The sequence below is a fragment of the Eleutherodactylus coqui genome, chromosome 5, assembly GCF_035609145.1.
Source record: "Eleutherodactylus coqui strain aEleCoq1 chromosome 5, aEleCoq1.hap1, whole genome shotgun sequence".
NCBI classification, from domain to species: domain Eukaryota; kingdom Metazoa; phylum Chordata; class Amphibia; order Anura; family Eleutherodactylidae; genus Eleutherodactylus; species Eleutherodactylus coqui.
Genome location: NC_089841.1, coordinates 197,544,469 through 197,561,789, shown reverse-complemented (window position 1 = coordinate 197,561,789; position 17,321 = coordinate 197,544,469). Strand labels below are relative to the sequence as shown.

The following is a 17,321-nucleotide window of genomic DNA, read 5'->3' as shown; positions in this document are numbered from 1 at the left end:
TTGGTCATGGCTGCTTCTCGTTCATACGATTTTTCGGTTGCGCTGTGGCTGTGACATGGCTGACCGAAAATCACCTATGCTCATGTGAAGGAGCCCTTAAACAGGATAACCTAGTATGATGACAGATCTGTGTTAAAGGAGTTGTCAGACTGCTGTGGCCACGTGCCGTGGAGAACGGCACACAATGCTGCTTTACAAATAGTGTGTAATGTCTGCTCCTTCATAGACCCTTATATATATGAGGAGACACTGCTGTAGCAATAATCTACTATTCACCTATTACATGCCTGATCAGTGTCCGTTGAATACCAGGGATCACATGACTGACGTCTATTACTATTGTCATATCTGTCCGTGGTCTATACGATTCTACTGTGTAAACTGGCCACTGCACTGGTATAAAGAAATGGATGTGAGCAGAATTTTTACATATACAGGGGGTGGACAAAAATATGGAAACGCCACCTCTTGCCCTGCTCTGGGTGGTTTTGGGAGCCAGCTGGTAACAGCAGCCAAGTGGCTCAAACCCCTGACCAATGTAACCTTGTTGCTCAAGGAGATGTTCACTTCTGCCCGACACCATCTGTGTCCTATTACCTCCAATAAAATGACATGGGATTATAAATCCTATTTCAATAAGACATGTAGAGAATGATTTTAAGGCGTGCATTTCGTATAGTGTTTCCATATTTTTGTCTACGCCCTGTATCTATATTACAAAATTGTATAATTTCCTACTCTATAAATAACTAACAACTGTAATAACAGTACAGATTGCACAACCCCTTTAAACATTTCCTTCTCTTTGAAATATTATTTATAGTTCTTTTACAAGGATATTAGTTGTTTATCAGCTGTCACTTTCATGTGCTGCGAGCGTTGGCTGCTTTCTCCCATGTGAGGTTGCCAATACAATGCCTCCTACTGACAGACAAAACCTGCCCTGCAAAACTCACATAGAAGTTCCTTATTTCCAAAGCGGTGATCCGTAGCTCAGAGTATTGGGATTCATCCAGCTGATGAACTAGTGCACGATAATCCCCCTGAGAAAGGTAAGAGGACAGGTTCTTCAGTGGTTATTTGGACAGAGACGACTATTTTGGTGTTATAACACTCATCCTTCATTGGCATTATATTCTAATTTGGATGCCGCTTAAGGACAGGCTAGGCATAGGCTTACCACGTGGGGACTTTTTGACGCTTTGGCCACAGCATCTCCTCGATCAGAGAGATATCTATAGAAGGTATAAGAACATGGTTGATTAAAACTCTCCCACTTGTTACACTTGTCTTCACAGAACGATAAATAAAATATGGACCTGATAACCAATCTCCAGTGCTGTTCAATAGGAGATCTCTTATGGGCAGAAGTGCTAGTGATGTATCATCTACAGAATACGGGGTGACTGCCCTGGTCTACACAGGCGCATTGAATTTTACAATATTAACTGAATATGGTATCTGTTGCTAGGCACTGAACTTACCTATATAACAGTGGCTTAGCAAAGTAGAGTACTTGCAAATAATAATCATCATGAAGTTTGAAGGACTCCATGGTAAATAAGTACACATGAAAAGGTTTGTCTTTTTACTGGAGTTTCCCTAGTAACATTAAAGAGATTGTCTCATCAGAGACTAAAGGCCCTTTACACACAACGATTATCACTCAAAACTCGCTCAAATGGACGATAATCATTCGTGCACTATTCGTTCAATTGTTGTTTAGTGCTGGTTTTTAGCCGGCATAAAAACCATCGTTTGAGCGCTCAAAATTTGTATGGAATTTTGAGCAGCTGCACTATGGGTTGTGTTTGCCTTGCATACACAATGAGTACATGGTTTACTCATTATGTATCCTTCAGGAGAAGACAATGGAATCCTGCTGGCCATTGTATAAACACACGCCCAGCTGAGCAATCAATTTGTGGAAGAAATGCAGATGATTAAAAGCTATTATCTGTACGTGTCATTTTTTACAAAAATGTCGGCAGTTTGTTTAGTCATGCGGTTGTTTTAGCAATAATCATTGCGTGTAAACGGGCCTTAACTCTTTTTCATTAGAACAGCTGATTTTGCTGGGTAAGCTGCAGTCAGACAGGTATTTCCACTTTCCTGAGCCGCTGCAGGGTATATGTAGTGTTACATTCCTCTTTACCTAGCAGAACACAGGAGCCTGGCTTCAGGTCCCCTATAAAATACATGTCCTCATCTCAGCTTTTCTTCTCCACTGGAAATGGGGATCTGATGTAGACACACTGGGTCAACATTGAGCATTTTCAAAAGATATGAAGCAAAGCTTGGCATATCATGCTGAAATTCATTGATTGCTCACTGCCTAACTCATCTGCCCTTTTCCTTCTCCATTTGTACAATATCCCTTTTGTATTTCATTATAAAAGAGATCGGTCGGTGATCCAACATTTATTTAAATTTAGAGCCTGAATCTGCTCGGCGGCATCAGAAGGCTGTGCCGACCATCAGACAGTACAGTAATTCGAAGGACAAGAAGAATGGGATCTTTTCCACTTCAATGGATTCCCTGGACAAGTTGTGAAGTTTAAGATAATCTTAATTTGTGTTGCTTGTCACTACGTTTCAGACTTGGACCAAATCTTTCAGCAGGTCAAAGAAATACAGACTACCAGACAGCTGTTCTCTAGGATCAATAAGGTGAAACAAATAGAAAACCTAACAGTGAATGTCCATAACCTACACAGCAAATTCCACTAAACATGGTACTATGGGATCAGTTTCCGGGATACTGCAGAGTATAAAGCTGCACTTATATTCAAGCATGCCGATGTTCACTTTGTATTTCTGAAAATATTTGTAAATAAGTTTTTAAAAGTGAAGTGTTACATAGTAGCCAATCAGTTATCAGATAAATGTCCATCAATGCAAGACATACAGGTGGCTTGAGTCTGCCAGTTCATAGAGGGGGATCCCAAGGGGGGACCCTTCTATGGCATCTATATACTGTAATAGAGCATATAGACAGGGTTGTCTTCATAACACAACCCTTTATTACGTACAATGGATATACATTCCTGCTATTTAAACATGTCACTTACTTTGATATTTGAGTTTGAGAGGCATCGATTTTGGTCCTCACACCTGTCATCAGTTCAAATACTTTTTCCTAGGAACAAAAAGAGACTAACATAGAATCAGTCCATAAAAAGCAGTGTTACATCATGTACAAGGGTCACGTGACTCACCTGAACTGCCACTCCAAAGTTATTCCCGTCCTCAATCTGGGGAATCTGAAGCTGCAGCCAAAGGGTAACCTGAGGAGAACACAAAATTCAGAGTACAGGAGAAGTGCTTATCTCATTGCTTTCCATTTTTCATTTTTAGCTACCACATTTTCACATCTACCAAGTCCCAGCTTCCTGTCTACAGCCCATAGCCTCAAGGCCGTTACATTTCAGCCTTGTCACTATTGCTTACCATAGTCAGATTTTCCTTTAATTGCTGGATTTCAGTCTTGATCTTTCTTTGCAAAGTTGTGATTTTCTCATTAGAGGAAACTGGACCACAAGGAGGGCCTGCAGAAAGAAGTGTGACAAAACATTTTTCATTACCTTTTTTTAACCCTTTCCAATCCAATTTGTATCCTGGTTTTCCTAGGGGGCTTATTTTTTTTCTGCTGTTATACAACGGTGCTATCTGCTGGCTAAAGCCAGTACTGCATGAGGTGACATGTTGGATAGACTCCGACAGCAGAGAGGCTGGCAATATACAGTAAGAGAACCCCGACGGATGTCTACCAACATCGGAGCTGTACAGCCTTAAATCATAATGTCTTCAGAAGTCAGACAGTGGATTGGAAAGGGTTAAAGGCTGTCCACAATATCACAATTCTATGTCTATATTATGATTCTATAGTATCTATCTATCTATAGCTATAAAGGAAAACCTGAGTCATTTCTTAAGTGCATTGTTACTTATCCTGCGCTGATCATGAGTTACAGCCTCTGTTAAAGTTCAGAAATGCTTTTGCTATTCTGCAGACTTCAGAGCTGAAATCTCCCAACATTCTTTGTTTTAAATCTTTATTGCCAGAATTAATAACAACAATAGAATTGAACTATACATTCTCAAAATGCCAATTTCCCCATGATATCATGACAGCATACGCGGGAGGTTGCTCACCTGCTGACCTGAAGGGACAGGAAGAGGCAGAGTATAAAAAGCACCTCCCCTCCACCAACACCAGTGTTTTTCCTGTCCCTTCAGGACAGCAACGGCAGAGCTCCAGCAACGCTGTCCCATGCCGGAGGAGGACTTACCGGCGAAGATTTTTCGGGCAGCCCCGGCAAACCCAGTGGGAAGGACCCCATCTGGGAGCTTTCCGGGGACTGCGTGGGCCGGGGCCCAAGTACGGGTTGCCGGCACCACTGCGGCCGTCATTTCGGGCGGCGGCCGCCATCTCCGGTGGGCCGGGGTCCAAGTACGGGCTGCCGGCACCACTGCGGCCGTCATTGCGGCGGCCGCCATCTCCGGGTCCAGGGCCGACAGGAGCGCTCCAGGGGGCGTGGTTTCGGATACAGCGCGGTGACGTCGGACGCTCCGCAAAGGGGGCGTGGCCTGGCGCGGCCGGCGCCAAATTCAAAAATCTGCTGCCCCTGCATCAGCTGGTGGTGTTTCTCCACGCTAAGGAACGATCCTAAGCACAGGAAGCGTTCCTGCAAGGCGCAAGATGTCGACCAGAGAGGACCCAGAGACCCTCCTAACTGTAAGTGGTCCAGTGGACCAACCTACACCTGCACTACATACACTTCCCGACTAACAGAGTTTCCCTTGTCTTACAGGACAGGGATACTCAAAAACCGAGGGAGGCTAGACGCAGGAGTAAAAAATGTCCAGTATGTCTAACCAAACTCGACGACTCCTGCACAAAAACGTTATGCGCTACCTGCTCCGCAAAAATTATGCAGGAGGAAAAAACTTCCCTTATGGCCGAAATTCAGTCAGTCGTCCGAGAAGAAGTGCAGTCCTCCCTCTCGGACCTCCAACCTGGGCCTTCCGGGGTTACACGCAGGTCGGTTCCGGCGGTGTCTGAGTCTGACTCCGACATAGCGGAAAATGTGGATTTTGACGGGGAAGTGACGCAGGAGGACAAGAAATATCTTTTCTCTACCGCGGACATGGATCAACTGCTAAAAGCAGTACGCAGGACCATGCAGGTGGAGGAAGATGTGCAGCAACCCCGCACAGTCCAGGAGGATATGTTCGCGGGGTTACTCCCGCAACAAAAATCTTCATTCCCCGTAAACGCCACACTCAAGCAGCTGATTCTAAATGAGTGGGAGAGCGTGGATCAGGCTCCGCTAATCCCCAGGGAATTTAAAGAACGCCTGTTATTTCCGGGAGATGAAGTGTCCTTTTTGGACGAGATACCTAAAGTCGATACTGCAATTGCCATGGTATCCAGAAAGTCCGGGTTGCCCTTTGAGGATACGTCCCACTTAAAGGACCCGTTGGACCATAAGGTGGACACATCCATGCGTAAAGCCTGGTCTACCTCCGGTCTCATCATGAAAGCTAACATCGCGGCCACTTCCGTGGCTCGTTCCATGGCAATCTGGTTGGACCAATTCGCAGCCCTAGTCGACCAAAAAGCCCCTAGGGAGGAGTTCGCAAGTGGCATCCCTCTGCTGCGAATGGCAACAGGGTTCCTGGCGGATGCCTCGATGGAAACAGTCCGCCTCGGAGCCCGCATGGCAGCCCTATCGAACACCGCCAGAAGGGCAGTGTGGGTGAAAGAGTGGTCAGGGGACGCAGCGTCCAAAAATAGGCTATGTACCCTACCGTTCCGGGGCGGGCGTATATTCGGACCAGACCTGGATCGTCTGCTGGAGAAAGCAGCTGACAAGAGTCACGGACTGCCTGCCACCAGACCACCCAAGAGACCCTTCACCCCTCATCCCTCGTCTACGTACGCCGGGAAGGGGAAGACCGGAAGATGGTCTTATCCAAAGGGCAGAAGGGGTAAGACTTTAACTTTTGTCCCTCAGCCCATACTTTCGGGCCCGGTAGGGGGTAGACTGGCTCGCTGTTCCCATAGCTGGCGTAATATTACAACTAACGAGTGGGTACTGCACCTAGTGGCGGAGGGGTACAGGATCGAGCTACTATCCCGCCCCCCGGACAGGTTTATGATAACCCCAACCCAGTCTCCAGGCCTAGAACAGGCTCTGTTGGAGGGCGTACGGAACCTGCAGGGTCTCGGCGCGGTTATCCCGGTCCCTAAGAAGGAACAGGGAAAAGGCTTCTATTCCCCCCTCTTTCTGGTTCCCAAACCAGACGGCTCCCACCGCACCATTATCAATTTAAAACAACTGAATAAATTCATTGAATATAGGAGATTCAAAATGGAAACCATTAGAACTGCAACTCCTTTAATTGCCAGGGATAACGTAATGGCTACAATAGACCTCAAGGATGCCTATTTTCATATCCCTATTTACGCCAACTCACAAAAATTCCTGAGGTTTGCGCTGAGGGTGGAGGGGGAAATCCGCCACTTCCAGTTCGTCTGCCTACCATTTGGAATCTCCTCGGCTCCGCGAATTTTTTCCAAGGTCGTGATGGAAATGGTGGCCTTCTTACGAAATCATGGTGTCATGATCATCCCCTACTTAGACGACTTCCTGTTGGTGGCAGATTCCCCGTCTACTCTGAGATCACACTTGGAGTCCACATTGCAATTATTTAAGGAGCTTGGCTGGATTGTTAACGAGTCAAAATCCAACATGGAGCCAGAAACCAGGAAGAAATTCCTGGGTGTCATCCTGGATTCCAGTCTACAAAATTCGTCCCTTCCTCCCCTAAGAAAACATCTTATCATAGAGGAATGTTCCAACCTATATAAAAAACATAGGGTAACGATAAGAGACGCAATGCGGATCCTGGGACTAATGACTTCGTGCATCGGCGTGGTCCCCTGGGCCCAATTCCACAGTCGCGGACTCCAGTCACTAATTCTCCAGAATTGGGACAAGTTGTAGGCTTCGCTTGATCAGACAATCCCTATTCCTGTGGAAGCCAGAGCTTCACTCCGTTGGTGGGTGTCGTCGGACAACCTGTCTCAGGCATCCGATTGGAATTTGGACCCGGCCGTAATAATCACGACCGATGCCAGCGCCAAAGGGTGGGGGGCCCACTTTGAAGGCGGTTATGTACAGGGGGCCTGGGACGTTCACGAGAAAGCTAGCTCATCGAACTTTAGGGAACTTAAAGCTGTATGGAAATCCCTGCGTAGCCTGCAAACACGATTAGTGGCGAAACATGTGAGGATCTTCTCAGACAATATGACAACAGTATCACTCATTCGCCACCAGGGTACCACCAGGAATCCTCCACTACAACGACTGGCGGGGTGGATCCTTCAATGGGCGGAAGGCACAACAAAGTCCCTATCGGCCTTTCATATAAGAGGAGCCGAGAACTCAGCCGCGGACTTTTTAAGCAGAAGGAAAGTGGACCCAGGAGAGTGGGAACTCCATCCAGAGGTGTTCAGCCTTCTTGTGGAGAAGTGGGGGGTACCAGAAGTAGACCTCTTTGCGTCAAGCGCAAACACCAAATGCCGGCTTTTCTTTTCCAGAGGCGCAGAGAAACAGGCCTTGGGCACGGACGCTCTCTCTCACCCCTGGGATTGGGACCTAGCGTATGCCTTTCCCCCTCTACCACTAATCCCGCTTCTGCTAAGGAAATTACTGCAGTCAACCCTAACAGTAATTTTTGTAGCACCATATTGGCCCAAAAGACCGTGGTTCCCCCTCCTGAGATCCCTGTCAGTGGGAGAGCCCTTCCACCTTCCAACAAGACCGGACCTACTGTCGCAGGGCCCTCTTCTTTACCCGGAAGTTCACAAGTTCAGGCTTACGGCCTGGAGCTTGAGCGGGTAAAGTTCCTAGGAAAGGGTCTTTCCCCTAAGGTTATTTCCACCATTAGCGAGAGCCTTAAACCCTCGACACACAAAATCTACTCCAAAGTCTGGAAAAAATTTTCGGAGTGGTTAGGCCAGGACATCCAGCAGCTGGATCAGCCAGACGTCCGGAAAATCTTAGATTTTCTCCAGGCGGGCCTGGATAAAGGTTTGAGTCCGAATACACTCAAAGTCCAAATTGCGGCCTTGGGGGCATTCTTCGATCTCGCGCTGGCGGAGCACAGGTGGATTAGGAGATTTCTTAGAGGGGCGAGCAGATTACATCCATTCACACGGGCCACGGCACCACCCTGGGATCTAACCATAGTCCTTCAGGCCTTATGCGACCCCCCCCCATTTGAACCGATTACGGATCTATCCATCGCCTGGCTGACATACAAGGTAGCCCTGCTTGTGGCAGTTACGTCAGCCAGACGCGTGGGGGAAATCCAGGCCCTCTCACGAAGGGCCCCATATATGACTATCCACCCGGACAAAATAGTTTTTTCTTTAGACCCATCCTTCCAGCCTAAAGTATTGTCAGATTTCCACAGGGGCCAACCAATAGTTATTCCAGCCTTTTGCCAAAATTTCAAAAATGCAAAAGAACAAAAGCTCCATAATATAGACGTCAAAAGAGCGGTACTAGCGTACCTCGAGGCAACAGAAAGTTTCAGGAAGTCTGACAAACTTTTCGTTCAATTTCAGGGGCAGGCCAAAGGAAAGGCCGCTTCTAAAGATGCGATTGCCAGGTGGCTCAGGAGAGCCATCCAGGAGGCTTACAAGGCCAAGGGCATCCCCCCTCCAGAAGAATTGAAGGCCCACTCAACGAGAGCGGTGGCATCCTCTTGGGCGGAGAGAGCGCACGCGTCGATTGAGCAAATCTGTAACGCAGCCACATGGACTTCAGGCCATACTTTCATCAAACATTATAGGCTGGACTTTAAATATAGTCAGGACGCATCCTTCGGTAGGAAGGTGCTCCAAGCCGTAATCCCTCCCTAAAAAGCCCATGCCACTTATTTGGTATTCCTCCAGCGTATGCTGTCATGATGTCATGGGGAAAACGGGAATTTTTTCTTACCGATAATTCCCTTTCTGGAAGACATCATGACAGCATACGGGCTTTTTTCCCCCCCTTACCAACATGGTTACCCTAGTTTGTCCAACACATGAGGTAATGTGTATGCTTTAACTTTGTTTTCTGGGTTTGTGATGTCAATAAAAACACACCTTCTGGTTAAATAACTGGTCACTGTGGTCACTGTTGGAACGCACTGGTGTTGGTGGAGGGGAGGTGCTTTTTATACTCTGCCTCTTCCTGTCCCTTCAGGTCAGCAGGTGAGCAACCTCCCGCGTATGCTGTCATGATGTCTTCCAGAAAGGGAATTATCGGTAAGAAAAAATTCCCGTTTTTTATGTAGTTATTAGAGATGAGCGAGCGTACTCGGAAAAGCACTACTCGCTCGAGTAATTTGCTTTATCCGAGTATCGCTGTGCTCGTCCCTGAAGATTCGGGTGCCGGCACGGAGCGGGGAGCTGCAGGGGAGAGCGGGGAGGAACGGAGGGGAGATCTTTCTCTCCCTCTCTCCCGCCCGCTCTCCCCTGCTCCCCGCTGCGACTCACCTGTCAGCCGCAGCGGCACCCGAATCTTCAGGGACGAGCACAGCGATACTCGGATAAAGCAAATTACTCGAGCGAGTAGTGCTTTTCCGAGTACGCTCGCTCATCTCTAGTAGTTATATATATTGTATATATTGCTGGATATTTTACTTGAGCAAATAAAAGTGCTTCATTTTGAAAAAAACTTTCATACTGGTCTGTTAACGCATTTAATATAGGCATATATAGGTGGTATATACTGGACCACACAAGCTTTTCATAAGGGGGGGACAGAAACATCTATCACAGTTACTACTGATGATTAAAGTCTCCTGTCACACAGTTGTAATGAAAGAGATGACAGTTCATCCTCCCTGACTGTATACTTATGATCTTTAGCTTATTTAGGTGAACATAAAAAGTAATAATAATAACAGTGTCCTCCTAGCAGGCAGAGATAATTCTGGCTCTAGCTGGTCATGTGATGCAGTGCTATTACCTCATGGGATTGCTAGCACAGTGCAGAGCTGTAGGATATGTATCAGACAAGAGGCTGCACTGCAAGTTTCATAGGGGACCTGCAGAGCGACTCAGACAATCAGGTCAACAGTATAGTGATTAAAAATGTATTTTCACTGGAGTGGCCCTTTAAAATAATACATTGAAGGGCAATAGTCAAAAACTGGTGATTGTAGATTCCTTTAAGGGGTCCCTAATGGTAAAGCAGACTGGTAGTTTTTAGGACAGTTTATATAGTGGGTCTCTCTGGACCAATAAACTACTATGAAATGGACGATTTTCGGGTGTGTGCAAAAAATCGCAACGTCAAATCGCTGACCATTTTCGGTCGCCGATTTTTCACACTGTGTCAAATGATAAGTCCTGACCTATCTATTGATGAAAATAGCTGGATGCTACCGGCGCTCGGAAACAAAGACAGCTGTCTCTATTTAAGCAGTAGAAGTCATTCTGAGGATTTTTTCCAACCGGCAGAATTACGGGCTGCAGCGTATTTTTCATGCGATACGCCCATGTGTATCGACAAGAAAACACTAATTAATCACAGGACTCGATCGCAGCTATTCTTCATTGATGCAATTTTTGCTCGTGATGCTTCCAGTCGCAACACTTATGTGAATGAGGCCTTACTCTAACGACACAGTACTCGTGTGTCTAGCACAGGACAGAGTTTTATCCACTGGAAATAAAACTAAGATTCTTATTGAATGATAGCAAGTAGAGATCTTAACTGTGAGGAACGGATATAGAAAATACATCGTAAGAGTATATCGCCTTTCATTATACGGATACAAATTATACAAAACACCTTTATTTCCTGAAATTGGAATACCCCTTTAAGTGGAATTCAAGGACTTGGTAAAAAAAAAAAAAAAAGTCAAGCAAGCATTCCTTACCTTTATCCTCGTCGTCATCTTTCTTTTTTTCATCTTTTTCTTTCTTCTGTATGACAAAAGACATTCAAATAAATGTGTGTGTTCATAAGGCCGGCTGCACACGGCCGTGACGGGCTCCGCCGCGGAATTTCGCGGCGGAGCCCGTCACAGCACCCCCCAGGAGACCCCATACTTACCTGCGGATCCGGCGTCCTCGCTCCCGCATGACGCTTCCCCGCCCACCTCCGCTGCGTCATGTGACACGCCCACCGCGTCATATGATGCGGCCGGCCGTGTCATATGAAGTGCCGGCCGCATCATATGACGCGGCGGTGGTGGGCGGGGAAACGTTTTCACGCTATCTTCCGCTGTGCTACATTGACTGCAATGGAAGCTGTCCGCACGTACACCCGTGGCAAATAGAGCATTTGCCACGGGTGAATTCACGGTGTGGAATTCCGCAGTGGAATTCCACACCATGAGCACTGAGCTATTAGGTTCAATAGAACCTAATAGCTGCGGGCAACGCGGCGGAAATCCGTTTGTGGGAAGGAGGCCTAACAGTTTTACCATTTTATTTAATTTTTTTAATGTGTAAAAGTATATTATTGAGTTTATTTGGAAAAACACCTGAAAAAAGCCATACCTAGAGCATACTGCATTTTGAAAAAAAACCCCACAAAAACTAGTAAAAGCACAGTGGTGGGTGGGTGTCAAAGACAGTACACATAATGGGTGCACGAGACCAAATGTTCTTCAGCCCAGTGCCTATAAATAGTTCCGACAGACACAAGGGCCTATAACAATGGTGCCACGACAGACACAGGGGCCTATAACAATGGTGCCACGACAGACACAGGGGCCTATAACAATGGTGCCACGACAGACACAGGGGCCTATAACAATGGTGCCACGACAGACACAGGGGCCTATAACAATGGTGCCACGACAGACACAGGGGCCTATAACAATGGTGCCACGACAGACACAAGGGCCTATAACAATGGTGCCACGACAGACACAGGGGCCTATAACAATGGTGCCACGACAGACACAGGGGCCTATAACAATGGTGCCACGACAGACACAGGGGCCTATAACAATGGTGCCACGACAGACACAGGGGCCTATAACAATGGTGCCACGACAGACACAGGGGCCTATAACAATGGTGCCACGTCTTTAGAACTGCATGCCAACTTTCGCAAAAAACAACAACTCCTAGGTACTTGATTTTTATGATAGAGTGTATATTACACTATATAGTAAATGGAAATACCATTTTTTGGCAATCACCTTGAGTACCTACATCCTGCAGCCCTTGACAATTGTGAATCCAGGCTTGTCTTATAGGCAATGTCAACTACCTGAATAATGTGCTTACCGCTTTCTCCTTTTCCTTCTCTTTCTCTTTCTCAGGGTCTGGGATTGGTATATCCAGCTCAGCTTTCAGGGTTTTCAAATCAGAAACATTGAGTTCTGGAGACTGAAACAATAAAGAATAGAGATGAGCGAGCCTACTCGGTAAGGCAGTTACTCGAGCAGCCTCGGTGGGCTGCAGGGGGCGGAGGGGGAGTGGGAGGAAGAGTGAGAGAGATCTCTCTTTCCCTCGCTTTGCTCTACCCCGCAGCCCACCCGAGCCTGCTCGGAACACTAAGCATTTACTCGAGAAGAGCGATGCTCGCTCGAGTAACTGCCTTACTGAGTAGGCTCACTCATCTCTATTAAAGACTGCATGGTTATGGCAACTGAACAGAAAGCTATCAAAAATAGTTGGTATGGCCAAGCATCCTTGTGGTACTACAATCCAAGTCAATAATGTCCATTTAGTGCCCATTTAAAGCTCTAGTACTTGGGGCTCATACACACAAGTGTATCACGGCTTTATGGATGAGACATATATCTAAAGCCAAATAAAGAATCAAATGCTGAGATCAGGACAGGCTTTCCTAAAGCAATGTTTGGAAAAAGCTTTCCTAGCCTCAGGCTAACTTGACACGGGCAAGCGCGATATCGGGCAGTGGAACTTGGTACGATATTGCGCTCGCCGACATGTGAGGTGCCTGTGGATGCGAGGCGTTTTTGAGTCAAAAACGCCTCTCATCACTTCAGTAGAGTTGCGATTCTCTGTTGTGGCTGAGCTTCCCATTGTTTTCAATAGGAAACCTCGCACGCAGTGTGATGTTTTTTCCGGCCCTACTGAAGACAATGGGCGAGGTGTTCTAAGGGAACACTCAAAAATAGGACATGCCCGATTTCTTTCCCGCACCGTGATGCGATATGGGAAAAAATGGCTCATGTATATTACCGCATTCAAGAGAATGGGTTTGTATTAGTGTAAGATTTGTGCTTCTTATAACGCACAAATCTCGCACGATTTTCTCGGCTGTGTGAAAGCAGCCTCATGGTAAAGGATTTGATTCCACACTTGGCCATAATATGTTTACATGCATGAGCGCTTCAGTAAATTCCAGGCCATAAAGCCATGGGCATGGTATGACTATTCCTGTAAATAGGAACACATGACAGATTGATTCATTGGATTAATGGGACAAATTAAAACCTTGCAACTTACACTCAGAAGTTTGTCTAACTCATCAAGTTTCTTAGGAAATCCCTCTGAAATCATCTCATCAGCCTAAAGCATGGGTAAAGAATGTAGCATAAAGGAGGAGAACAAGGGTTATTGAAAAAACTATTTACTGTAGAGTAGGAACGTATGCAAACCATTGCAATAATTCGATATGGATAACTTACTTGCTTAGAGAGTTGGCTTCTGAATCCATTTACCTGTATCAGAGGAATACATAGATGTTTTAGTGTACTCTAAAGCATTCTGATATCAAAGATAGATGTAACCCTGATTGGTTTTGGTCTATCCTCTGCGGACAGCCCTGCATAGTGTCCTGTCATCCAATGTAAAAACAACCATAACAAAGTGCAGAACTATAAATGTCATACAGTATAGTGCCCAACAATGTCAGGCGTTGACCAACTAATGCTTCCATAAAGAGCAAAGCTATACAGTACTGCCACTACTATATGCTGCTAAATAACATACTATGCAGTGCCACACAGACAAATACAGTGACCAGATATCAGCTCCACATACATATAGCAATCTAATTCCAGGTCTAAAAAAATTCTTCACTCCATCCCAACCCCCGTCATATACCCTGTTTCCCTGAAAATAAGACATACCCTGAAAATAAGACATAGCATGATTTTACAGAATTTTTGAGGATGCAAAATGATTTTTCAGGCTTTTTGAGGATGCTTGAAATATAAGCCCTACTCCAAAATTAAGCCCTGCTAACAGTTAATTAAAAACTCAATTTAAATAATGTCCAGGCAGCTATACATGTAAAAAAGTTAAGCCTTTTTGAACAAAAATTAATATAAGACACTGTCTTATTTTCGGGGAAACACGGTATGTACAGTGGAAATTGAAAGGGAGTGTGTAAGTTGCTGAGTCTGCGCATATGTTATACAGCTGACACGTACCTGTAGATAAATCTGATGCTGGCCATTTAACCCCTTAGATGCCACAGTCACTATGGCATCTATATGATTTGACAAAGGGAGAGGGCTCCAACTGTCATCCGTTCAACCACCCTTGCTATGTGATTGCCATAATAGTCTTTGTATGGCGCTGTCATAGCCTCCACTACCTGGGAGCCCTCCACCCCATGTACATTTGACAGAAGACATTAGCTCAGTGTGAAAAAAACCTGACACTGACAGGCATAATACATTACAAAATGAAAGTATTGCAGCTTATTATTACACAAGCAATCACATGTTCGCGTTTGGACTAAAAAAATATTTTTAAAAAAGTTTTAGGCTGGGTTCACAAGGGGTGGAATTGCTACGGGTTTTCTATGCAGACTTTCTGCGCGGAAATTCCGCTGGCAATTTTTATCAAGGGATAAAGAAGCAAAGTGGATGAGATTTGCAAAAATCTCGTTCACACACTGCGGCCAAGCCGCGATTAAACTGACATGCCGCCCGGAATTCAAAGCCGTCTCTACTGTGGCCTCTCTCCTGTCTATGGGGAGAGATGACCACAGTGGAATGTAGTTGGTGCAGCCGCTTCAAAACACGCGCCAAACGGCACAAGTTTTGAAGCTGCATTTCTGCTGCAGAAATCTCACGGTATTTCCATGTGGTCATTTTGTGAGATTTACGCCCCGTGTGAACCCAGCCTTAACCCCTTAACGACTGCTAAAACGCCTTTTGACGGCCTGTATCGGCGGCCTATGTATGAAGAGAAATCGCTGGGCTACCTTTTTTCATACAGCACAAGCATTAGCTGTTTATTACAGCTGACACCAGTGGGCAATAGCTGCAATGGGCCGCGTGGCCGATCGCAGCTATTAACCTTTTAAATGTCGCTATCAATTTTGATGGCGGCATTTAAATTCCCCGAACAATGTTCGGGGGTCCCATAAGGCCCGTCTGCGTGAGATTGCAGGGAGCCGTGCAGGTGTCATGGCAGCCGGAGTCCTTCTGAAAGGCCCCAAGGGTGCTTTAGCAGACTGCCTGTCAGATTGCAGTATGATGTAATGCTATGGCATTACATCATACTGCAGGAGCGATCAAAGCATTGCTAGTTGTGACCCCTAGGGGGCTAAAAAAAAGTAAATATAAGATCAATAAAGTTTTATTCATTGTAAAAGAAAAAGTAATACAAGTTTAAATCACCCTCCTTTTGCCATATCTATAATAAAAAAATCTAAACCATAAAACAAAAATACATTTTCAGTATCGCAGTGTCTGTAAAAGTCTGATCTATCAAAGTAGCACAATATTTACCACGCACGGTGAACGTCATCCGAAAAAAAAATAAAGAACGCCAGAAATGCACTTTTTAAGTCACCCAGTCTCCCTGAAAAAATGCAATAAAAAGCGATCAAAAGGTCATATATATTCTGAACTGGTACCAACGTAAACTACAGGTCATCTCGCAAAAAATGAGCCCTAACACAACTATGCTGACAGAAAAATAAAAAAGTTATTGCACGCAGAAGATTGCGGCAGAAAATAATTTTAAAAAATGAAATGTCTTTGAAAAAAAATAAAAGTAGTACAGCAAAAAAAAACAAAAAACAAGTTTGGTATCGTAGTAATCGTACTGAGCCATAGAATAAAATTATCAGGTCATTTTTGTTGCAGTTTGTGCGCCGTAGAAACAAGATGCACTGAAAGATGGCGGAATGTCGTTTTTTAAAATTTTATTCCACTTAGAATTTTCTAAAAGTTTTTCAGTACATTATATGGTACATTAAATAGCACCATCGAAAAATACAACTTGTCCCGTAAAAAACAAGCCCTCATACAGCGACGTCAATGGATAAATAAAGGAGTTAGGATTTTTTTAAAAGGGGGAGGAAAAAACGAAAATGGGGAAAAAAGGGGGTTAAAAATGTTCAACAATTTTAAAAACAAATATTACTTTTTTGTTTACATTCAAAATGTAAACTATAAAAAAATAAACATAACTGGTATTGCCGGATGTGTAAAAATCTGAACTATGAAAAAATCCTGCATGGTGAACGTCGTGAACAAAAAGAAATACGCACAATACCAGAATTGCTATTTTTTGCCCACTTTGTCTCCCTTAAAAATAAAATGACCTATAACATAAAATATCACAAATCCGCAACTCACTCAGCAGATTAGGAAACATAATGCCTTCCCCTGGCCTTGTCTTACTTGTTGGCACAGTCCATAATCCAATTTTCACACCTCAATATACTGTAGACAGTGCACGAGTCCAAATCACTGTCCTCATGCCAGGAATCGTTCTGATATTTAATCCTCAGTCAGTGGGTCATTTAATCTACAAGTTTCTTGCATTTCGACTCTTCCTCTAGTTTAATTTCAGATCAGATTTCTTCCCTTGCCTGCAGTGGAAGCTATCATTAACCCCACGCTGGATGAGTACAAGGGTTAGGAAGCTGCAGGCCTGTCTATTAGGACAATGTTGCTCTGTAAATGATACACTGTGTCTGAAAAGTATCTATATACAGGGGTTCTATAGTAGTGCTTCATCAGGGATATATGAATGTTCAAGGACGTGTCAACAAACTGTTATAGGAGCTAGTAAGACAAGAAAGTCAGGAAGTATTGTTTGTATATAATAGGCAGCAGATACAGACACATGACTGTGCAGATTAGGGCTGACACATGCACTCGGGCTATACAAACATACACCAGCGCTCTCACCTTCTCAATGGCTTCAGAGGGAATCTGTACATTTGCCATTCTTGATTAATTATACAAAACCGATACAGTATCTGGATGATCGCTTCTGTTTAGGAAGAACTTTTGGGTCTTGAAGAGAAAGTGAAAGTGAAGAAGGAAAGGGACTTTTCTGAAGCTAGGAGGAG

At 45.0% G+C, this 17,321-nt stretch overlaps 1 protein-coding gene across 2 annotated transcripts in view; it reads right to left on the bottom strand.

Moving 5' to 3' along the window:
* Positions 1 to 17,321, bottom strand: part of PSME1 (proteasome activator subunit 1) — an 18,574-nt gene extending 1,253 nt beyond the window's left edge. The window contains exons 1-10 of one of the 2 annotated variants that reach the window (XM_066604023.1): positions 17,158 to 17,319; positions 13,687 to 13,719; positions 13,505 to 13,567; positions 12,314 to 12,415; positions 10,951 to 10,996; positions 3,451 to 3,548; positions 3,219 to 3,287; positions 3,072 to 3,139; positions 1,181 to 1,235; positions 957 to 1,043 (exon numbers count right to left, since the gene is read on the bottom strand). In XM_066604023.1, coding sequence (XP_066460120.1) covers positions 957 to 1,043; positions 1,181 to 1,235; positions 3,072 to 3,139; positions 3,219 to 3,287; positions 3,451 to 3,548; positions 10,951 to 10,996; positions 12,314 to 12,415; positions 13,505 to 13,567; positions 13,687 to 13,719; positions 17,158 to 17,196 — 660 coding nt within the window. In that variant the 5' untranslated portion in view covers positions 17,197 to 17,319. Of the gene's footprint in view, positions 1 to 956; positions 1,044 to 1,180; positions 1,236 to 3,071; positions 3,140 to 3,218; positions 3,288 to 3,450; positions 3,549 to 10,950; positions 10,997 to 12,313; positions 12,416 to 13,504; positions 13,568 to 13,686; positions 13,720 to 17,157 lie in introns of both variants that reach the window. The other variant, XM_066604024.1, reaches the window with a different exon arrangement.